The 25,597-nt window shown below is 40.2% G+C and overlaps 1 protein-coding gene across 1 annotated transcript in view; it reads left to right on the top strand.

Moving 5' to 3' along the window:
* Positions 1 to 25,388, top strand: part of LOC124619529 (protein mothers against dpp) — a 170,227-nt gene extending 144,839 nt beyond the window's left edge. The window contains exon 8 of the mRNA XM_047145985.1: positions 25,252 to 25,388. Within this exon, the coding sequence (XP_047001941.1) occupies positions 25,252 to 25,270 (19 nt within the window). The 3' untranslated portion in view covers positions 25,271 to 25,388. The remainder of the gene's footprint in view (positions 1 to 25,251) is intronic.
* The last annotated feature ends 209 nt before the right edge of the window (positions 25,389 to 25,597 follow it).

The following is a 25,597-nucleotide window of genomic DNA, read 5'->3' as shown; positions in this document are numbered from 1 at the left end:
GCACTTTAAAGGAGAGTATAAACATACATTTGCATTTACATTTACATTATAAATCTATGCTCCTACTGCTGCAGCTTTGGATGAGGAGATAGATGAGTTCTATGAACAACTGGAACAAATCCTTAGCAAGACCCCCAACAAATAACAGGCAATAATTGAAGACTTCAGTGCTAAAATTGGGAACACTACCCAAGACACACACTTACAATCTGTGGTTGGACCTTAGCGTCTAGGTGAGAGAAATAACCAAGGCAGGTTCTTACTAGATTTCTGTGTGAGTAAAGACTTGACTGTCTGTAACACAATGTTCCAACGTCACTCAAGATGACTGTACACTTGGGTATCACCTGGTGGTAGGTTTAGAAACATACTGACTTCATCCTAGTGCAAAGACATTGGAAGACTTTGGTGTTAGACTCTAAGACCTATCCTGGAGCTGACTGCATAACTGATCTCAATCTCTTGACCATGAAACTGTGGATTAAGCTCAAATCCACCAAGATGAAGGGTGAAAGACAACTAAAACTCACAAACAAGGAAGCTCTTTTGGAATTTGGTGAGCTTGTGAGACCAAAACTACACATCAGTCTTAATAAAGATGCACCAGCATCACAAACATGGGACCAACTGAATGAAGCCCTTTATTCATCACATCTGACATCAGAAAGACCACAAAGTGCAAAAATCCTTGGATATCACAGTCCACACTACAACTTATTCAAGAGAGAAGCAGTCTAAAGAACTGGTATTCACACCACCCAGGATCAAGACATGTTAAAAACGTGTGCACAGGCATACAACAGAATTGCAGAAAGGACAGACCAGACTTCATCAATGGTGTCTGTGATGAGATAGAACAACATTATTATCATCATGAAGTACATGTTCTCTTCAAGAAACTCAAAGGCATCATCGAAGGATTTAATCCTTGTACTTGGCTGGTAGGCTATGAGAATGGCAACCCTATCAGAAACAGGGAAGAAGCTGTTCTGAAGAGGAAACAGTACTGTGAAAAACTGTATTCTCAGATTAATGACAGTATGGAATGTCAGGCAATTGGACAACTTACATTGGAACCTACAACCTTATGCAGGAAAATAAAGAATGCAATACAGTATCTGAAGGACTATAAATCCCTTGGTCTGCGACTGGATTCGTGATTTCCTGTCAGGAAGGTCACAGTTCATAGTAATAGACGGAAAATCATCGAGTAAAACTGAAGTGGTATCAGGTGTTCCCCAGGGAAGCGTCCTGGCACCTCTGCTGTTCCTGATCTATATAAATGACCTGGGTGACAATCTGAGCAGTTCTCTTAGGTTGTTCGCAGATGATACTGTAATTTGCCATCTATTAAGGTCATCTGAAGACCAGTATCAGTTGCAAAGCGATTTAGGAAAGATTGTTGTATGGTGTGGCAGGTGGCAGTTGATGCTAAATAACGAAAAGTGTGAGGTGATCCACATGAGTTCCAAAAGAAATCTGTTGGAATTCGATTACTCGATAAATAGTACAATTCTCAAGGTTGTCAATTCAACTGAGTACCTTGGTGTTAAAATTACGAACCACTTCAGTTGGAAATACCACATAGATAATATTGTGGGGAAGGCGAGCCGAAGGTTGTGTTTCATTGGCAGGACACTTAGAAGATGCAACAAGTCCACTAAAGAGACAGCTTACACTACACTCGTTAGTCTTCTGTTAGAATATTACTGCACGGTGTGGGATCCTTACCAGGTGGGATTGACGGAGGACATTGAAAGGGTCCAAAAAAGGGCAGCTCGTTTTGTATTATCACATAATAGGGGAGAGAGTGCGGCAGATATGATACGTGAGTTGGGATGGAAGTCATTAAAGCAAAGACGTTTTCCATCGCGGCGAGATCTATTTACAAAATTTCAGTCACCAACTTTCTCTTCCAAATGCGAAAATATTTTGTTGAGCCCAACCTACATAGGTAGGAATGATCATCAAAATAAAGTACGAGAAATCAGAGCTCGAACAGAAAGGTTTAGGTGTTTGTTTTTCCCGCGCGCTGTTTGGGAGTGGAATGGTAGAGAGACAGTATGATTGTGGTTCGATGAACCCTCTGCCAAGCACTTAAATGTGAATTGCAGAGTAATCATGTAGATGTAGACGTAGACAGTACGTCTAGTGAGATGATTAAGGAAATGGGACAGGAAGATGCTGATGTGCTGCATTTAATGTACACACATACAGGGAAAACTGGGGAGTGGCCAGAAGACTGGTCGAAGTCACTCTTCATCTCCGTATGTCAGAAAGGGTCAATCAGGAACTGCTCCAACTACTGAACCATTCCTCTCAACAAGGAGGTTTTGTTGAAATAAAAGGAACTTGTAAACAGATTTTCAACATATGACAGATAATCAAGAAACGTGAGAGTTCTGCGTTTCTGTCTTCATCTACTTCCTTGACTAAAGGAAAGTCTTTGACTGTCTCATCAGGGAAAGGTTGTGGCAAGTGCTTGCAGAGCTTGGTGTCCCACCACACATGACAGCACTGATCATAAGCCTATAAAATAATCACCTCACAAGTGTGAAGGCAAGTGCTGGCATATCTGATTTCTTCAATATATCAAAAGGTGTCAGACAGGGTTGTGTTCTATCCCCCCCCCCCCTCCAAATGTGCAACATCTATGCAGAACATGTCATTAGGAATGCTGGTGATGGTTGGACTAAAGGCATCTCAGTTGGTTGTAGAACAATTAACAGCCTCCAATTTGGTGTCCTTATTATCATTTCATCATCATCAGTGGAAGGCAATGGGAAACCATTACTGGAGTCACTTCCCTAGATGCTTATGCAGTAGACCTGTCTGATGAGGCGTCTCCCATGACAAGTGTTATATAGCTAGAGAAGGCTGAAATGCACGCTATAAGCTCATGCAGGATGGCGTGAGGTCTGAAACAGGATACGGAATGAATGCTATAAAGAAAAGTACGTATCTGCTGGAATACTTAACTTTAATCCATCATTTGTATACATCGTTCTTGATGAGACATGCTTCATACGATAACTATCAATTGCTATGCCGCCTTGCTAGGTCGTAGCCATTGACGTAGCTGAAGGCTATTCTAACTATCTTCTCTGCAAATAAACGAGGCTTCGTCAGTGTTGCATCGCTAGCTAAGTCGTCCGTACAACTGGGGCGAGTGCTAATAAGTCTCTCGAGACCTGCCGTGTGGTGGCGCTCGGTCTGCGATCACTGACAGTGGCGACACGTGGGTCCGACATGTACTAATGGACCGCGGCCGATTTAAAGCTACCACCTAGCAAGTGTGGTGTCTGGCGGTGACACCACAACAAGACCTGCTGTATGACAGAACACAAAGTTTAAGTTTAATTTGGTGATGACACTATGTTTTTAGCCAGCAGTGAAGATGAACTTGTTGAGCTATTAGCCGAGGTAAAAGATGTTAGCCTATCATATAGATTGTACCTCTGTCACAGCAAGTCCAAACTCGAGATAATTAATCAAGGAGTACAGGTTCAACTGACAGGTTTATTAAAGGAACTGGAAGTAGTGGAGTCTTTCATCTACCTCGTGTCAACCATCTGTGACACGGGAAACTGTGAAGATGAGATAAGAAGCCAGATCACGCTAAGGTGAGTAGCTATGAAGCAGCTCACCAAAATCTGGCAGAACAGAACAATAATAGGCACCACAAAGATTCAACTTGTTGAAACACTCATCTTTTCATTCTTCTTTTATGGCTATGAGACATGGACCCTTCAAAACAGAGATGAACAGTGCATTGACACATCTGAGCTTTGGTACTGGTGCATGATGCTGTGCATTATATGGACTGGAAGAAAAAAAATGAGTCCATTATTATCTCCATTTGCCTTTCTTTTCAAGTCAGCCCAAGAAATCTCCACTTCTTTGGTGATATTATGAGAAGAGATGAAGAAAACCTAGAAAAAATAATTGTGGAAGGGGAAGATCAAGGGCAAGAGTCTGGGGGGAAGAGCAGCAAGCATGTGTATTGATCAGATCGAGAAGACCTTTGGTCTACCTCTTCAGCAGATTCTAAGAGAAGCTGGTAACCATCTGGGATGGACACACTTGGTTCATGAGGTCACAATGCTCAGCCGTGAGCACAACAACTTGTGATGATGACTTTACAGTAGTTTCTAAGAAGTAAACTCTGTTTTAAAATACAAAGTCAAAAGGAAAATTATTATTACTTAACTACCATCATGTTCATGGTTAATTTCTTTGTCAAAATTAAAAATTACAGATGGCTTAAGCTAGTCACCATAAATTTAGAAACAGAATAAAAACATATTCTTCCTGAAAGTGGTTTAATTATTTTTGACTGATCAAAGTAATTTATTATAGAGTATGCTGCCTATGTGCCTCACCCTGTCATGGCATTTACTCAGTCTCTAATTTGTCAGATGAATGTTACCATCACCATGGGTGTGATGATCATGCATTCCGTTATTTGTTTTAAAGAGATGGAGATTCTTATTTATAAATGAAACAGTCTCTAAATTGTGTATGCATGGGACAGTTAATGTTCCCAGTTCTTTAAGACTGGCTTGGTAGGTGTACGTGGTGGTACTCAAATCAATCATGATCTTGACAATCTGTTTTTAAAACATTTTTAATAGTACAATAAATTAAATCTATTTGATCTTGCATTAGTGGCAGTAGCAGATTTTTGCATATTCTTGCTTTAAGTCTGTTGTACTTCACATGGTCTAAAAATCTGCCACTGAATAGAAGCAGTGGTCTAAAATCCCTTAGGGATATATAAAACAGTGAAAATGAAGAAATAACTTTCATTTTCTGTGGCAGACCATTGCACATTTGTACTGATTTGTAGTGAAGGTTTTAAAGGCTGTTGTCCTTACTGATTGCATACAGAGTTTGCCTTTTTGCCTGGTATCATGTTAATATACATTTGGGCAGCATGCTCAGCAACTGGGTGGTCCAGCTGCTTTTAGACACAGTTTGTCAGTGGCCGTTCATGCAAATAGGTAGGTTGTTGGTTGTCATACCCAAGTGGAACAAAGCACAACGGTTGCATCTTGGCTTGTAGACTACGTGACTGTTTTCACCAATAGCCCTGCCTTTGATGGGATACATAATGCTTGTGACTGGACTGGAGTAGGTGGTGGTGGGATCCTACATGAGACTGGTCTTGCAACTATGTCTATTACAGATAAATGAGCCACGAGGAAAGGGGTTGGGAGCAGGGGTCGTGTAAGGATGGACATAGATATTGTGTAGCTTCAGTGGGTGGCTGAATACCACTGTGGGAGGAGTAGGAAGGATAGTGGGCAGGACATTCCTCATTTCAGGGCACAATAAGAGGTAGTTGAAACCCTGGAGGATAATGTAATTCTATGCTCCAGTCCTGGGTGGTACTGTGTCACGAGGGGAATGCTCCTCTGTGGCCAAATGGAGGGACTTCGGGAGGTATTAGGTGACTGGAAAGGTAAGGCATAGGAGATCGGTTTTTGTACGAGGTTGGAAGGGTAATTGTGATCTGTAAAGGCCTCAGTGAGATCCTTGGTATACGAGGTTAGTTTGAAAAGTTCTCGGAATCACCAGGGGAGGTCAGTGCTAGTTGTTCACATGATATTCATTGGACTGCTGCCTGTAAAAATGTGCCATGTCAGTGCCCTTCGAAGAGAGCTGTGGTGGTAACGTGGCTCTGTTGTTGTTCCCGCATAGTTATTTGTGAAGATGGAAAAAATTGTGATTCGAGCAGTAATTAAGTACTTCATAAAGAAAGGTATGAAAGCAAAGGACAGCCATGCTGATTTCCAGAATACACAGGAGGACTCCGCTTCTTCATATTCAACTGTTGCCAAGTGGACAAACGAATTTCAATTTGGTCGGGAGAGCTTAGATGATGATTAACGCAGTGGTCGGCCATGATGTCTCACTACTCCAGAAATCATTGCAAATTGCACAAAATGGTCATGGAGGATTGCTGATTAAAAGTGTGTCAAATTGCTCACACTTCCCAGATGTCATCTGAAAGGGTATATATCATTTTAACTGAAGAATTAGAAATGAAAAAATTATTTGCAGATGGTTGCTGCGACTCTTGACACTGGATCAAAAACACACGAGAATTGACATATTGGAACAATGTTTGGCCCCTTTTAGGAGAAACGAACAAGATTTTTTGTGCCAGTTTGTGACCACAGATGAACTTTGATGGATTACTATATTCCAGAGAAAACAACAGTCAAAGCAGTGGAAACATGCTGATTCTCTGCCACCAAAGAAAGCAAAAAGAATCCCTTCAGTGGGGAAGGTAATGGCATCAGTGTACTGGGATGCAAAGGGGATTCTGTTTATAGATATCACCCCACTGGGCAAACAATTACTGGAGAATACTATGCTAACCTCCAGGAAAATTGCAACAAAAGATATGCGGTAAAAGGCCAGGTTTAGCAGGGAAGAAAGTCATCTTCCATCAAGACAATGAGCACCTGCACACATGTGCCATCACCATGGGAAAATAACACAAACTAAGGTATGAATTATTGCCACAACCACCTTCTTCATGTGATATGGTTTCATCAGACTTTTATCTTTTCCCAAAACTGAAAATTTTTCTTGGTGGATGAAGATTCACTTCAACCAGCATCAATCTTTATTACTTATTGTCCTTCACCAACCTATCCCCTTCCCTGTTCTCACTCCAGCACTACACAGCCTTCTGTTCCACAACCGACTCGTAGTCTTTTTACTTCTCTCCTTTTGAGACCCCTCCCCCCCTCCCTTCCCTCTGCTCTCTGACTAACCTCCTGACTGCACCTAGCTGCCCTACCCTCTCTCCACCTCATCCCTGTATGGTCCCACAAGTAGCACTTTACTGTCCCCAACCCCTCCCTGCTTCCCCCCACCTCCTCCCAGCCTCCTCCTTACCCCATCTTCCAGATTGCTTCTCTCATCATGCTCAGTTGTTCACAGTCTGGCTATGGCAGCCAAAGACAGTGACCATGTGTGTGTGTCAGCTGCATTTGCATGAATATATTTGTGTGTGTGTGTGTGTGTGTGTGTGTGTGAGAGAGAGAGAGAGAGAGAGAGAGAGAGAGAGAGAGAAGGCCTTCTGGCTGAACTTACATGTTTAACAGTCTTTTGTTGTGCTGTCTGACACTCAACATCTCTGCTATATGGCAAGTAGCAATCTATCCTTTTCTAATATCGTCTTTTCTAGGTCAAGAAGCTGACTGAACTAGCATATTTGCTACCCCAGAATATATTTCTGTGCTGTAGAACGCTGTGGAACTAGGCAAAGTATGCAATTCCAACAGTGTGGAAGCTTGTTTCGTGTGCAATTAAACAAATGCTGTAGCATACTCTCTTGAGTGTCATATCCATTTTTGTTATGTGTGTCTGCCATTTAAAATCATGTTGAAGCCATATGCCTAAAAGTTTTATTTTCTATGAGGGTGTAATTCTGTTGGCATTTTTTTTACAGTGGTGTTGAGCACTTCCCCTTTTAAATAGAAACTAAGAGCAGTTGTTTTGGATGTATTTATTATTAGTTTATTCCTCCAAACCTGTCATTTAACTCATTTGCAACATTATTTATGTTTTCTTGTAGTCATGTTGGAATTATTGTAGTAACCAAAACTAACCGCAGGAATGCCTTGGGGCTGCGGGATCAGAGCCACCAGGCGGGGAAGCTGCCAGCAGTGGATCACGCACCACTGGGTAAACACAAGGACGAGTCGGACGACAGACCAACGACAACCGACAACACCCGACAATGACCGACTATGACCGACACAACAAGGAAGAGATAAACAATGGAGGCTTGTAGAAACCACAACACCAAACACCAACAGTAAATCCACTTGGAACCAGAGCCAGGCAAATGTCAACAATGAGCAACGACCAGAATGCAGTACCACCGAGGTAGAGATGCAATCCAGAGCGAGTACCAGACTGAGTGGACTAGGGGAGAGCGGGTCCCTATATATGAAACTGGAGGGAGCAGCTATTGGCCGTGGTCTGCATGTGGTGTAGCGGTGGCGCCCTCGCTGCGCGAGATCCACTGCGCAGAAGAGCCGCCGCGGACGCGGAGCCCTCTATGGGCTGGCCACGTCCATTTGTTCTGGCGCATGTTTGACTTCCGCGGCAGGAGGTACTAGAATTATCCCTATGAGAAGGATGCTAGGTGTCATCTGCAAACAAGGTATTTATTTGTGATCCAGTGCTTAGGTCTAGGTCATTTATGGACAGAAGGAAAAGGATAGCCCAAAAATGAATCCTTGAGGTGTTCCAAGTTTTATTATTCCTCCATCTGAAAAAATTGTTCTGGTGATTTCATTTAGTTCATGTATTATTACTATTTTCTGTTTGCAGTTTGCTAAGTATGAGATGACTAAGTTTACTAGCACAAAGTACACAGTTTTAATAGTAGTCATGTTACTCCTTTGACAGAGATCTCTAAAGGCATTGCAGAGGGTACTCAGTTTACACAGTAGTTTATTTCTGTGGACATTCCACTGTAGTGTTGTGTCTATCCATAGCCCAAGGAATTTAGTGTCATTAACCTGTTTGATAACTTCTTGCCTTTGATTAATGGTCCATAATGTGTTGTATGACTCTTTGATAGAGTATCATATGAGCTTTTTTTCTGTATTAAGTGAGAGGTTTTTTTCATAGAGCCAGTATAAGAGCCTTTCATAGCGGTCAACTAAGTCAGCTCTCATCTGTTGTGAAGAGACGTTACAACAGAGGAGGCTTGTATGACGTCTCATCTTCCATGGAGAAATGTTACAAGGGAGGAGGTTCGTGTCATCAGTGAATAACACAGGTGTTGTTGAGGACAGGTGTTCTGTGGGGGCATTAATAAACAGAAGGAAGAGGAGGGGGCCTAAAGTTGAACCCTGTAGGACTCTTGAGATGATTGGTATTATATTTGCACACCTTGTTCTTCCATTATTTGTTATTATTTCTACCAGCTGCCATCTGTTTGATATTTCTGAAACCAATCATTGTGGATTTCTCTTATACCATAAGCATCCAGTTTATGTGGGAGTGGCGTGTGATTGACTAGTTCAAACGCCTTTGTCAGGTGAATGAAAAGTACAGAAGCATAGTTCAAATGGCTCTGAGCACTATGGGACTTAACAGCTGTGGTCATCAGTCCCCTAGAACTTAGAACTACTTAAACCTAACTAATCTAAGGACATCACACACATCCATGCCCGAGGCAGGATTTGAACCTGCGACCGTATCAGTCGCGCGGTTCCGGACTGTGCGCTTAGAACCGCAAGACCACCGTGGCCGGCAGAAGCATAGTGGTTCCCATGAAATATATGTATTATCTGGTCAGTAAATGAAAAGAGAGTCTAGTTGACAGATTTATTCTTACAAAAGTTGAACTATTGCACTGTTAGTAGGGTGCTATTTTCAAGAAAGGACACTAATTGAGTATATACATTTTTTTCTGTTATTCTGGATGCAGCTGGGAGGAGAGATATAAGTCAGTAGTTGTTCACCTCATGTTTGTCCCTTTTCTTGTATAATGGAACTATGTTGGCAATTTTCAGTGATTGAGGAAAAACACCTGTATCCATGCAGTAGTTGATTGTGTTACAAAGTGGGTGTACTATTTCATCAGTGACCTGTTGTATTACATAACTAGGTAAACAAAGGCCAGATGAGAGGAGATTTTCATATTGCTAATAATTAGGAGAACCTCCTCCAAAGTTGCAGGTATTAGAAAAAGTGATTTATCAGACCTGTTAGACTTTGGAAGGAAATACTTTGTTAGTGGAGAGTAGGTTTAATAATGAATAAAAAAATAGGAGTACAGGTAAGCAACTACAAACAGCATAGTGAACACATTATTGTGGCCAAGATAGACACGAAGCCCATGCCTACTACAGTAGTACAAGTTTACATGCCAACCCACTCTGCAGATGACGAAGAAATTGATGAAATGTATGATGAGATAAAAGAAATTATTCAGGTGGTGAAGGGAGACGAAAATTTAATAGTCATGGGTGACTGGAATTCGAGAGTAGGAAAAAGGAGAGAAGGAAACATAGTCGAAGAATATGGATTGGGGCTAAGAAATGAAACAGGAAGCCGCCTGGTACAATTTTGTGCAGAGCATAACTTAATCATAGCTAACACTTGGTTCAAGAATCATGAAAGAAGTTTGTATACATGGAAGAACCCTGGAGATACTAAAAGGTATCAGATAGATTATATAATGGTAAGACAGAGATTTAGGAACCAGGTTTTAAATTGTAAGACATTTCCGGGGGCAGAGGTGGACTCTGACCACAATCTATTGGTCATGAACTGTAGATGAAAACTGAAGAAACAGCAAAAAGGTGGGAATTTAAGGAGATGGGATCTGGATAAACTGAAAGAACCAGAGGTTGTACAGAGTTTCAGGGAGAGCATAAGGGAACAATTGACAGGAATGGGGGAAAAAATACAGTAGAAGAAGAATGGGTACCTTTGATGGATGAAATAGTGAAGGCAGCAGAGGATCAAATAGGTACAAAGACGAGAGCTAGTAGAAACCCTTGGGTAACAGAAGAAATATTGAATTTAATTGATGAAAGGAGAAAATATAAAAATGCAGTAAACGAAGCAGGTAAAAAGGAATAAAAACGCCTCAAAAATGAGATTGACAGGAAGTGCAAAATGGCTAAGCAGGGATGGCTAGAGGACAAATGTAAGAATTTAGAGGTTTATCTCAATAGGGGTAAGATAGATACTGCCTACAGGAAAATTAAAGAGAGCCAGTCCTGACAAAACTCTACCATCTGGTGAGCAAGATGTATGAGACAGGCGAAATACCCTCAGACTTCAAGAAGAATGTAATAATTCCAATCCAAAAGAAAGCAGGTGTTGACAGATGTGAAAATTACTGAACTATCAGTTTAATAAGTCACAGCTGCAAAATACTAAGGTGAATTCTTTACAGACGAATGGAAAAACTGATAGAAGTTGACCTCGGGGAAGATCAGTTTGGATTCTGTAGAAATGTTGGAACACGTGAGGCAATACTGACCCTATGACTTATCTTAGAAGAAAGATTAAGGAAAGGCAAACCTATGTTTCTAGCATTTGTAGACTTAGAGAAAAATTTTGACAATGTTGATTGGAATACTCTCTTTCAATTTCTGAAGGTGGCAGGGGTAAAATACAGGAAGCAAAAGACTATTTACAGTTTGTACAGAATGCAGATGGCAGTTATAAGAGTCGAGGGGTATGAAAGGGAAGCAGTGGTTGGGGAGGGAGTGAGACAGGGTTGTAGCCTATCCCTGATGTTATTCAATCCTTATATTGAGCAAGCAATAAAGGAAACAAAAGAAAAGTTCAGAGTAGGTATTAAAATCCATGGAGAATAAATAAAAACTTTGAGGTTCACCGATGACATTGTAATTCTGTCAGAGACATCAAAGGACTTGGAAGAGCAGCTGAATGGAATGGACAGTGTCTTGAAAGGAGGGTATAAGATGAACATCAACAAAAGCAAAACGAGGAAAATGGAATGTAGTCGAATTAAGACGGGTGATACTGAGGGAATTAGATTAGGAAATGAGACACTTAAAGTAGTAAAGGAGTTTTGCTATTTGGGGAGCGAAATAACTGATGATGGTCGAAGTAGAGAGGATATAAAATGTAGACTGGCAATGGCAAGGAAGGAGTTTCTGAAGAAGAAAAATTTGTTAACATCGAGTATAGATTTAAGTGTCAGGAAGTCATTTCTGAAAGTATTTGTATGGAGTGTAGCCATGTACGGAAGTGAAACATGGACGATAAATAGTTTAGACAAGAAGAGAATAGAAGCTTCTGAAATGTGGTGCTACAGAAGAATGCTGAAGATTAGATGGGTAGATCATATAACTAATGAGGAGGTATTGAATAGGATTGGGGAGAAGAGGAGCGTGTGGCACAACTTGACTAGAAGAAGGGATCGGTTGGTAGTACATGTTCTGAGACATTGAGGGATCACCAGTTTGGTATTGGAGGGCAGCGTGGAGGGTAAAAATTGTAGAGGGAGACCAAGAGGTGAATACACTAAGCAGATTCAGAAGGATGTAGGCTGCAGTAGGTACTGGGAGATGAAGAAGCTTGCACAGGATAGAGTAGCATGGAGAGCTGCATCAAACCAGTCTCAGGACTGAAGACCACAACAACAACAGTGGAGAGTGACCAACTGAAAGACTGCTAGCAATTCCAGAAAAGTGTTTAATGAATGAATCACAAATATGTTTGTTGTCTGTTGTTGATTGGCCATTATATTGAAGAGATTGTGGTGTTTTCTCTTTGATATCAGTTTGTAAGGTTCTTCTGACAAAATCCCACAAAGCTTTACATTTGTTATTATGATTATTTATGTAAGGTTATTTATGTAAGCTTTATTTGCTGGTTGTTTTGCTTTGGATATTACTTTTTGAAGAACCTTCTTGTAAAATTTGAAATAACTGTGGAAATTTGGATCATATGTTTTTATACTTTGCTAATAAGGTGACTTCTTCATCTTACATGACATTCTTATACACTTTGTGATCCACCCATTATCAGTTTTCCTGGTGAATATTGCATTTTGATGTATTTTACTGAAAAGGCCATATTGAAATGATGACCAAGTGTGTCAAGGAATAGTGAAGTTTCCTTATCTATATTATCTTTCTTGTAAATAATATCCCATGACTGAGATTGAAGTATATTTTTAAACATGCTAATAGTGCTAGTGTTTTTGATCTGCCTTCTGCAAATGAAAGTAAGTGATGACACATCTTCTATTTGTTCTAAGCTATGCCATAACAAGATACCCTGACAGTCAGAGAGTCCACTGGATCAGTTCAGGACATTAATAAATAGGAGAGATTCTGGATCCAGGAATACTTAATCTTTATAACTGCTTGATTTTTTTGCACATAATTCTATGATATTTCATATTTTTACACGCTTTTATCCTCCGCCATGGATCCTTGCTGCTTCCATCTATGCCAATACAGAAAAGTTTCCTTGTCTTCAGCCAGAATGCAGTCCCACATACTAACCCTCCATTGTTGCTTGGCACTTGCAATCCCCCCCCCCCCCCCCAAGTTGCTTTACTAGAATACTACTCATCTTCAGCTGAAATCCCTTCCACAATGACCTCAATCTGTTCAGATTTCACCAATGCTTAACTCCTTAACATAGTGCTGCAAAACCATGTCAGTCAGGTCCAAAAGTCCTTGCAGCACATCTTCTCCATTCATAAAATTCTCCTGCTGTACAGTCCCAAATTCCTGGATTCTATCTCAAACCTTGAAACTCTTGTCCTCCAGGAAGTAGAGTAGCATGAACAATGCCACCTCAAAAAACACTCCAACTTGTTCACTTCCACCAGCCGCTGTGGTCCAGTGGTTCTAGGTGCTTCAATCTGGAACCACACAACTGCTACGGTCACAGGTCACAGGCTCAAATCCTGCCTTGAGCATGGATGTGTTTGATGACCTTATATTAGTTAGATTTAAGTAGTTCTAAGTCTAGGGGACTGATGACCTCAGATGTTAAGTCCCATAGTGCTCAGAGCCATTTGAACCAATTTTGTTCATTTCCAAGTCCCGCCTTGGACTATCACTATCCATCACCCCTACAACAACCTCCAAAGCTCCTCCACATTCCCTCATAGTGAAAGAAACCCATCCTCACAGGCCTACTACATTTACATCACCCTCAAAAACTTCCTTCCACCACCATACAGAATCCAGAACTTAAACAGTTGTGAAACATAGTCATGAACCTTTCCTCCAGAAGCCTTACCTTTTGCCTCACTCCCAAATTCAACCATGCTGGACTTGTTAAAGAATTCTCTCCTTCTCCTGGTCCCTAAAATGTAAACACTTTTTCACCACCAATGCTACCAATCAGACTCAAACTAAGACCTACGTTGAAACGTGCCTGACTCAGTTTGCTCCTCTTTACAACTGTGATCCACTCCCACTGCCCCCAAATCACCCCCTGTTAACATTCCACAATTTCTGAACCCCAATCATTTCTTCACCATTATTCCACAAATAATAATAATAATAATAATAATAATAATAAAGATTTTATTGTCTTTAGGCCATTACAGCAATTGACAACGTCAAATGAAGTTACAATTTATAGTACAGTGTGATAAGGTATTGACTACTGAAATATTTTAACTTATAATACAATAAATGTACAGTGGGCCATCTGTTGGATTACTGCATTTTACAGTTGAAGAATTCATTGATATCATAGAATGGATGGGCAATAAACCATTCATGCAGTCTTTCTTTGAATGTATGTTCAGGAAGATCCTGTACGGCATGTGGTAGCTTATTAAATAGCTTGTGCCCTGTGACTTCATAGCTATTTATTGATTTTGATAGTCTGTGGTAAGGCGTGTATATGTGTTTGATGCTTCTTGTGTTGTAACAATGTACATTTTCTGTACGTTTCACGTCTTGTAGGTTCTTCTTCGTAAAGATTAAGACATTGTATATATAGAGGTTTATTACAGTCATAATTTTTTGTTTAGTAGATAAGGGCTTGCAGTGAGCCTTATGTGAAGAATTTGTAATTATCCTAATGGCTTTCTTCTGCAATAATAGGATGTCATGTATATGACTACAGTTACCCCACAAGATAATGCCATAGGATATTATACTCTGGAAAAATGCAAAATAAGATGATCTGATGTATGTTTCAGGTACACAGTTTCTGAGTTGTCTTAATAAATAAATTACTCTAGATAGTTTACTACTAATATAGTTTACATGTTGGTCCCAGGATAACTTTCCGTCTAAATAAACTCCCAGGAATTTAACAGAACTAGGGTCATCAGATAGTGGCTTGTCTCTTAGAGTGAAGATTATCTGCTGAGTTTTATTTTCATTTAGCAGGAAACCACTTGCTCTGAACCAATATGCTGCATGAGTGAGTGTATTTTCAGCACAGGTTTTAAGATGATTAAGATTGTTACTGCTATGGAGAAAAGTCGTATCATCTGCATACAATACAGTGGTGGATCTAATAAACGAGGGGAGGTCATTGATCATTATCAGAAACAGGAAGGGCCCCAGTACAGATCCCTGAGGCACACCTACTTTAACATTTTCTATGTTTGACATTTCCTTACCAACACAAACTACCTGTTTACGGTTGTTGAGATAAGCTTTTAATAGTCTGAGACTGTTTTCTTTGATGCCGTAGAATTCTAGTTTCTCTAGTAGCGGCATGTGCTCAACACAGTTGAAGGCCTTGCTTAGGTCACAGAATGAGACCTGAGCAAAGCCTTTGTTCTCAAAAACTTTGAGGATGTAACTGACTACCATGTTGATTGCATCAATGGTCGACAGATTCTTCCTAAAACCGTATTGTGTAGCATTAATTATTCCTAGATTCTCAAAGTGAGATGATAATTGTTGGTACATGATGCATTCTATTACCTTGGAGAATGCGGGTACTATTGAAATAGGCCTGTAGCTAGATGGAGAGTCTTTATCTCCCTTTTTGTATACTGGGACGATCCTAGACAGTTTTAACTCATCAGGAAAATATCCCTCAAGTAAGCACTTGTTTATGCAATGGGTTAAAGGGTACAGAATGCAATCACACACATTTTTTTAGCAGGTTGCATGATATGCCATATATATCTAAGCTATCAGATGATTTCAGTTGTTTCATGACCCCTTGTACAAATCTAGGCGATACTTTGGAGAAGGTTAGCATGCTTGTATTTAGTGACTGTCTACCCCAAGTTTTGGGAGAGTAACTCTGATGGACTAATGTCTGGTTTGATAATTGCGTCTTCTATTTCTTTCACTAAATTAATAAAAAACTCATTGAGTGTTTGTGGTGGGATATTAATTTTGTCTTTTTTAGTATCTGTGGCAGCACTGTTAATTACTTTCCAAGCGGTTTTGCATTTATTGGTGGAATTATGTATGCTGTTGGCATAGTAGGTTTTTTTTGGCTTGCAGGATGGCTTTTTTGTATTCATTCCTGCATCCCACATAGGCTGATTTGGCACAGTCAGACTTCATACTATTGTATATGTTGTACAGTAACAAAACTTGTTTCTTTAGATCTGTCAGCTGTTTAGTGTACCATATATTTTGTCTGTTTTGAGATCTGGATTTGTGGCTGCTGTCCATTATTTTGATTTTCTTTATGGGAATACTTTGGTTAAATAGGGTCAAGAATGCATTAAAAAATCTATCAAATATTATTTTGGCTGGCAGGTCATTACTTGATGTGTAATGTCCATCGACACTACAATGGCCAAACCAGTCTCTGTCAGCAAGGGAATTAGGAAATGTGTTAATTTTATCCTCAGTTATGGGTCTGGTAATCACAACTGTTGGGACAGGTCTGTTTGCATTGCTCCTATTGAGGGGAATTTTACTTGCATAATTTAGAGATACGGAGTCATGGTCAGAGAATGGGAACACTACAACTTTGCATGTGTTATCAGTGGTCTTGAAGTTTACAAAGATGTTATTTAAACATGCTTTGTTTCTTGTGGGCCTGTTATTAACATAACGTAAATTGTATTGTCTTAGTAAGTTTTCCAGATCTGCAACACTACCCTTACATTTAGTAACATCAAAATCAGCATTCAAATCACCTCCTATTGCAGTATCATAATGTAGCCATTTAATATTACTTAATTCACTTAATAGCATGTCCATTTTTTCTAAAAATATGTTAATGCTTCCCTTTGGTGATCTGTACATGGATACTACTATTAGCTTATGACTATTAATGATTATACCCGTAACTTCAAAGTGCTGTTCATCACACAAGGAATTTAGGTCTAGTTTGGTTATTGTACAATTGAGTGACTGGTTGGAATAAATTGCCACACCACCTCTAATGTGCTCTTTCCTACAGTAGCTATTTACTATACTAAAATAGTCAAATTTGGCAACTGCAAGTTCATTCTCATTAGCCCAGTGTTCACTCAGACAAAAAATATCAAACTGGTTATCAAGACCAAACTCATTTATGATAAGTTTTTTATCTTTCAGTCCTTGAACGTTAAAGTAACATATTTTAAGATCCATGCTGTTATTGCTTACACACTGAACACTATGGTGATTGGGTTTCAAACGTTTTTCAGGGCTTATCTTTTGGATTTCTGCCTCTTGTTGCCTTTTACTAAAAAATTGTTCACTTGGAGTGGTAGCACATCTACTGTTGTATACCTACTCTTCCCTCCTTGTGATGATATTGTAGATGAAGCTGCTACTAGAGGAATTGATGGAACTGCTGTTATGGTGTCTGGAGGCACTGTTGTGGCATCTGGTGACTGAGGAGATAAGGTGGTTGCTTCTTCTTCTGCTGCTGTTGAATCTTGCTGGTGAAATGTGATAGGTACTGCTGCTGCTGCTGCTGCTACTGCTGCTGTAGGCATTGTTGTGGCAACTGGTGACAGTGGAGATTTGGATGTTGCTTCATCTTCTGCTGCTGTTGAATCCTGTAGATGAAGTGTGGTAGGTACTGCTGCTGCAGCATTTGTTATGTGTGTAGGTACAATTGCTGCTTCCACCTCTACTTCTACTGCTGCAATAGAAGTAACCATTTCTTCAGGCTCTGCTTGCGTCAAGCAAGGAACTGGAAGAGCAGCAATTACTTCTTGGTTGTCAGATGCTTTCAGTATCATGCTGATGTTTTGGCACAGAATCTTCTTGCCTCTGTTATTAAGGTGCATGCCATGTCTCGTGTAACAGTCTCTTTGCAAGGAGTCCATACTTATAAAATATGCATTTTGGTAGGCCCTGCAAATCTTTGAGTATTGCCTGTTTGCATTTATGATTTCCATGTTCACACATGACCATTCCGAAAGGTCATGCCTATGTGGAATTCCGACTACAAAAACTGATTTCTCTCCTGTTGAATTTAGTATTGCCTTAAGGTTTTGTGTTGCACTGTGGAGGTCGTTTTTATATACATTATTGGCTCCAGCTATGATGACAATATGACGATCATTTTCAGTTTCTATGTTTTTAACGAGTTCTTGGATGGGTGCACCTGGTTTGACAATACTAGTTGCTTGTATACAATGACTGTAATGTAGTATTTTTGCGATCTCACATTCATGGCTATCAGAGAATATTTTCACTTTGAGTTTGCCTTCACGTTTATTGCGGAAGTTTCTGCTCATGTGCTTGTCACTATATAGATTCGGCGTGTTGTTGTCATCACAGTTTTCCGTGGATTCCACATTTGTATCTGAATCTAGTGCATGAAAACGATTTTTTGTTACCACAGTAATTCTACAGTCACTGGGTTTCACACGACCAATCCTTTTTGGCCTAGTAAACATATGTTGCCTTGTTGTTTCTGCCTTTAGGCCTATATCCACTTCAGAGCACTCGTTTATTGTAGGTAGGACACTGAAACTGCTTTTATTGCCACGGTTCATTCCATTCATTGTATTTATCACCTTTTTGCTTCTTTCTTCCGTGATCATGCTAGTCCTGTGCACCCAGTTCCGTGTTTTACTTGCTTTGGCGATCGGGATATTAGGCGCCTTTTTCAGTTCGGCATTTTCATTTTCTAAATGTGCAATGTCCCGCATTAGTACATGTACAATTAATTGCAGGCTTGATACACGTTCATTTAGCTTCACTATTTCACTGTTATAATTTACGTATGTTCCATTTTTCACCACACAACTATAACTTCCTCCAACACGCAAGATAACCTTACATCTGCAGAAAGAATCACAATCAATCACCTAAAAATCTGATCCCAATCTTATTATCCTACCTACTGACAAAGGCCTCACCATTGTTGTCTTGAACTGCGAGGATTACCTGGTGGAAAGACTGCACCAGGTGTCAGATTTGTCCACCTGCAAACCTTGCCACAGTGACCCCATTCCAGAAATCCTGAAGGATCTCCAGTCTCTCCTCAAATCCTTAAGCCCATCCCAGAATCTCTCCCCATAGTCTCTCTCTTTCCTCACCCCTGTCACTCCCTGCAGTCCTACCTTCTACATGCTACTAAATCCCATAAACCTAACCACATTGGGTGCTCCATTGGGCCCAGTTTCTGTGTCCCCACTGAGAGAGTCTCTGCTCTCGCCGACCAGCACCTTCAGCCCATTATCCATAACCTACCATACTATATAAAAGGTTCCAACCATTTCTTCCACTGGCTCTCCACAGTTCCTGTTCCTTTGCCACATGGTGCCTTGTTTGTCACTATTGATATCAACTCCTTTTACACTAACATCCCTAATGCCACTGGCCTAGCCACTATTGAACACTACCTATCCCAATGCCCAAAGGATTCCAAACCTACAACCTCCTTCATGGTCACAAGGACCAACTACATCCTCACATACAATTAATTCTCCTTTGAAGGCATCATCTACAAACAAATCTGAGGCATCCCAGTGGGCACCCACATGGCACCATACTGTGCCAAACTGTTCATGAGCTATCTAGAGGAATCTTCCTAACCACCCAGAATCTAAAACCCCTCACCTGGCTCAGATTCATTGATATGGATTGAGGGTGAGGACAGCCTGTCTACATTCCTTCAGAACCTCAATACCTTCTCTCCCATTCTCTTCGCCTGGTTCTTCTCATCACAACAAGCCATATTCCTCAGTGTAGACCTTCACCTCAAAGATTGCTGCATTAGTATCTCCATCCATGTCAAACTTAGCAAGCACCAGTAATACCTCCACTTCAACAGCTGCAACTTATTCCATTCCAAGAAGTTCCTGGCATACAGTTTAGCCGTCCATGACCATCACATCTGCAGTGATGAGCAGTCGCTGTCAAAATGTACCACTGAGGAGCATTCACCTCATGCCTCAGTACCAACCATGACTGGAGCAACTCAATCACATTCTCTGCCAGCGTTTCAACTACCTCTCTTCATGCTTGGAAATGAGGAATGTCCTACCCACTAACCTCCCCAGGACGATATCCTTGTCCATCCTTACACAACCCCTTCTCTCAACCCCTTTCCTCATTTCTCATATCCCTGTAATCGACTTAGATGCAAGACCTGTCCCATACATCCTCCCACCACCACTTACTCCAGTCCAGTCACAAGCATCACCTATTACCTCAAAGGCAGGGCTACCTGTGAAACCAGTCATGTCATCTACAAGCTAAGCTGCAACCACTGTGCTTTGTTTTACGTGGGTGTGGTAACCAACAAGCTGCCTGTCTGCATGAATGGCCACTGACAACCTATGACCAAGGAAAAGTTGGACCACCCAATTGCTGAGTGTGCTGCCCAACACAACGTTCTCAATTTTAATGATTGTTTCACAGCTGGTACCCATACCAGCTTTTCTGAATTGTGCATGGTGCAGGTGGGAACTCTCTCTGTAATATATCCTATGTTGCCGTAACCCTCCTGACATCAACCTTTATTAATCATTGTCCTTCACCCTCCTATCCCCTTCACTGTTCCCACTCCAGCTTTACACAGCCTTCTATTCCACAAGCACACCCACAGTCTTTTTACTTCTCTCCTTTTCCATGCCACCCCCCACCCCTGCTGTCATCTAACCTCCTTCCTGACTGTACCTAGCTGCCTGCCCTCTCCCCATCACATCCCTGTTTGCTTCCACAAGTATCACTTTACTATCCCTCATTCCTACCCTGCTATCCCTCCCCTCATTGCCTCCCCACCTTCCAGATTGCTTCTGTCATCATGCACAACTGCTCACAATCTGGCGTTGTCAGCCAGAGACAGTGATCATGGTGTGAGAGCTTCATTTTCATGACTGTGTGTGTATGTTATCTATTCCAGAATGACCTCTTCTGGCTGGAATGACTTCTTCTGGCTGGAATGACTTCTTCTGACTGAAAATTTACATGTTTAGTAGTCTTTTTGTTGTGCCTCACTGCCACTTAGCATCTTCACTATATGGTGAGTAGCAATCTGTCCTTTTCATAATATTGTCATTATTCTATCATGGATTTTCATTGTTTGAGTCTGCTTGAATTACATGTTATTCTTGTTGTATCCTTTACTGTGATTGGACACTGAAAGTTGCTAGATGGTCAATGCCGTCACTCACTGTACATGAAATGCTACCAAAATGTTTTGTTAAAATCACCATACAATATGATATCCTCATCTCTGAATTTGTAAAAACACATTACATTTCCAAGCCTGTTTAAAAAGTAGGATATGTTGCCATCAAGAGAACGGTAAATAGAGATTCTTATTACATTACGCTTGATTCCCATAGTGCAATGCTCATAATGTTTATCAGTATTTAGGGGTGCCAGTTTTATTGGATCTGCTGAATATGGTGCTCTTTTTAGCAAGTATTAGACAGCCTCCCCCAACGTCCCCCCCCCCCCCCCCCTCAATGCTGCCAAATCAGTAGATACTGTTGCCAGTTACATAATTTGGAAAGTTGAAGAATGACATTTCTTGATTTTTGAGCCAGTACCCAGATAAACAAATAACATCAACATTGATACTGCTGTCTGACAGGTAAATTTAAACTTCTAAGTACATGTTATTTATTGATTGGATATTTTGATAACATATAATGAAAGACGAGTCTGATATCTGGCAGTCTGTATTTCAGCATTGAACTACCATGTCAGTTTGTTACTTTTGGACCACATTCCATGGAAATTGTTCCACTCTATAGTTCTCCTGTTTAGGAGCAGCCAGGATAGTAAAAAATTTATTTCTGCCTCCATTAATGAGAGAAATGTCTGAAGCTATCATCATACTGCCACATTTGTTGAGATGCGTACTGTGCCATATGAAACAGTTTTGTCGTAAATGTTAATGTCTGACAACTTGAAATTAGCAATTGTCAAATTAGTTGATCTGATTTCTTTGTTTAGGTATGACCAGCCTGGTAGGTCATACCTTAGCAGCAGAGCTGTTACAGTAACACTGGTGAGGTGCAAGAGCTGGAGCACTGTGAATACTTTTTTAAATAAAGGCACTAACTTCATTTCTATGGGTGCCATTAGCACTACGTATAAGTGCAACACAAAATTTCTTGTGAGATGAAGCATTCTTTATTAACACTCTCAGTTACACTGTCAAATTTCTCTCCATATTTTACAATGCCAGAAACACAAATACTGCTGTATATTGTATTACATTATTCATCAATAATTGCACCATACTGCATGCATGACTGTCACCAAATAGTCTTGTGGTGTTGATAGTTCGTATCAACCATGAAACTTAATATCTGTGAACTCTAAGTGCTCTGATGAGCCTTGATCTTAACTTTAATTTAGTCAGTTCTTTGTTGTACTTCATTCTGTACGGATGCAGTGTCAAGTGTAAATACAGGGTGTTACAAAAAGGTACGGCCAAACTTTCAGGAAACATTCCTCACACACAAATAAAGAAAAGATGTTATGTGGACATGTGTCTGGAAATGCTTAATTTCCATGTTAGAGCTCATTTTAGTTTCATCAGTATGTACTGTACTTCCTCGATTCACCGCTAGTTGGCCCAATTGAAGGAAGGTAATGTTGACTTCGGTGCTTGTGTTGACATGCGACTCATTGCTCTACAGTACTAGCATCAAGTACATCAGTACGTAGCATCAACAGGTTAGTGTTCATCCCGAACGTGGTTTTGCAGTCAGTGCAATGTTTACAAATCTGAAGTTGGCAGATGTCCATATGATGTATGGATTAGCACGGGGCAATAGCCGTGGCGCGGTATGTTTGTATCGAGACAGATTTCCAGAACGAAGGTGTCCTGACAGGAAGACGTTCGAAGCAATTGATCGGCGTCTTAGGGAGCACGGAACATTCCAGCCTATGACTCACGACTGGGTAAGACCTAGAACGATGAGGACACCTGCAATGGACGAGGCAATTCTTCGTGCAGTTGACGATAACCCTAATGTCAGCGTCAGAGAAGTTGCTGCTATACAAGGTAACGTTGACCACGTCACTGTATGGAGATTGCTATGGGAGAACCAGTTGTTTCCGTACCATGTACAGCGTGTGCAGGCACTATCAGCAGCTGATTGGCCACCATGGGTACACTTCTGCGAATGGTTCATCCAACAACGTGTCAATCCACATTTAAGTGCAAATGTTCTCTTTACGGATGAGGCTTCATTCCAACGTGATCAAATTTTAAATTTTCACAATCAACATGTGTGGGCTGATGAGAATCCGCATGCAGTTGTGCAATCACGTCATCAACACAGATTTTCTGTGAACATTTGGGCAGGCATTGTTGGTGATGTCTTGATTGGGCCCCATGTTCTTCCACCTATGCTCAATGGAGCACATTATCATGATTTCATACAGGATACTCTACCTGTGCTGCTAGAACATGTGCCTTTACAAGTACAACACAACATGTGGTTCATGCACGAGGAAGCTCCTGCACATTTCAGTCGAAGTATTTGTACGCTTCTCAACAACAGATTCGGTGACCAATGGATTGGTAGACGCGGACCAATTCCATGCCTTCCACGCTCTCCTGACCTCAACCCTCTTGACTTTCATTTATGGGGGCATTCAAAAGCTCTTGTCTATGCAACCCCGGTACCAAATGTAGAGACTCTTCGTGCTCGTATTGTGGACGGCTGTGATACAATACGCCAGTCTCCAGGGCTGCATCAGCGCTTCAGGGATTCCATGCGACGGAGGGTGGATGCATGTATCCTTGCTAGTGGAGGACATTTTGAAAATTTCCTGTAACAAAGTGTTTGAAGTCACGCTGGTACGTTCTGTTGCTGTGTGTTTCCATTCCATGATTAATGTGATTTGAAGAGAAGTAATAAAATGAGCTCTAACATGGAAAGTAAGTGTTTCCTCACACATTTCCACATAACATATTTTCTTTCTTTGTGTGTGAGGAATGTTTCCTGAAAGTTTGGCCGTAATGTTTTGTAACAACCTGTATATACAACCTACAACTTATAAGGGCATTAAGTTTTCTATATCCCAATTACCGATCCCATTCCCATAGTCTCATCTTTTTTTGTGGTCATTTTTCCACGAATGAACAACTGACTATCATGCTTTTAACATGTGCTTTTCGTAAACACAAAGTTGAGATGTGTTTTGCAGTTTCCCTGTGATTATGAGTGTCTTTTGATGAGATACCAGTAACTCGGTAGAGCTAACCAGCAGGTCCAGTTTGTTTATACTAAATTTTTTATTATTGTCTTCTGGTGATGGAGAGACTTGGATACTTGTGTTTTGTTATGAATTTATTCAAAGCCAAAAGAGATATATTGTTATTGATCTATACTTTTGTGAAAGCTGTACTAACATAAGTGAACACTCAATGATACAGGATTGTTTTATGCTCTAATTCAGATGAACACACATTTTTGTATCATAAGTATATAATTACAACAGTCCTTTTCTTTCACCCCTCTTTCTTCCTCTTCAACTCTTCTGCTAGAGGAAGAAGCCACTGGCTCCAAAAGCTTGTAAAAATTAAACCCTTTTTGTGTGTGTTCCCCCACTGTTGCTTGATGAGTACATCTTTTATCTATCCATTTACATAGTCAATAATTGATTATTTTCATTTTTATACTTACAACAAGAGTAATGAGAGGAAATTGTTATCATTTGTGACAACCTACACTTTCTGTGGAAGATAAATCTAATGTAATGTTATAAAATGCATATTATGGTACAAAACCATTCTTGTATAGGCTAAGGAACTTGCAGTCACTGAAAATTCACACTTTTACTCATCTGAATAAACTACCTTCTTGAACTATATTTCAAAACAGTGAAACAGTTTCCATTTCATTTTTAGAGTAACTACACTTCACATCTTTTGTAGACAAGAAAATGATTGTGATTTTGAGTACATGATTTTCTTGACAACTATTTGTGTGTGAAACATGTACCCATCTCATTTACATCAAAGAAATGTCATAAACAAATACTATTTACATTTTGAAGTGATTTACCTATGCTATTGTACTGTGAATGCTACTTCATTAGTTGACAAAATATCAGAGTTGATTCTAATTAGTAATATATTCAGTTAGCACTTGATCTTGAATACTTTGGCTCCACACCACATGTATTCCCAATGCTAGAACAAAACATCTTAGCTATCAAAAGTCTGTATAAATGACTCAGTTTTGGTATATATTTGTACTAGTAATATAATTACTTGGGGCATTTGACTTTTGATTGTGCAGTAAAAAACCTGGAAGGCTTAATCATGCATCAGTCTTTAAAATTTATGTATATTGTGTAGTTGTGTTTTGCCTGAACTGTTAATAATGGAGACTATGTCTGATTTCAGAGAAAGACAAAGCATCTGATTGTAACTGAAGAGAAGTGCAATGCTGTATGGTGACACTACAAACATGAGTTTTTGATTATGCTTATAAAATCATGAGGAGAAAAAGATAAACAAAAGACATTTGGGAAAAAGAAATATTTGTTAATAATACATGTATATTGGTTAAAAGTGTTCTTTGTATAATAAATTTATATACAGCAATATGATTAACCGACTAACTACGTTGTTTCACAAACAGAAAGATACACTCGATACTTTGGTGGGGGTTAATGTAGCAAACTAGGACAACATTTAATGAAAATCGTGATTCTGACTATAGTAGAGAATCTGATACTGAGATGCGACA

Source organism: Schistocerca americana, chromosome 6 (assembly GCF_021461395.2).
Source record: "Schistocerca americana isolate TAMUIC-IGC-003095 chromosome 6, iqSchAmer2.1, whole genome shotgun sequence".
Taxonomy (NCBI): domain Eukaryota; kingdom Metazoa; phylum Arthropoda; class Insecta; order Orthoptera; family Acrididae; genus Schistocerca; species Schistocerca americana.
Note: the sequence above shows the minus strand (reverse complement) of the source record. Positions and strands in the feature narration are given on the sequence as shown.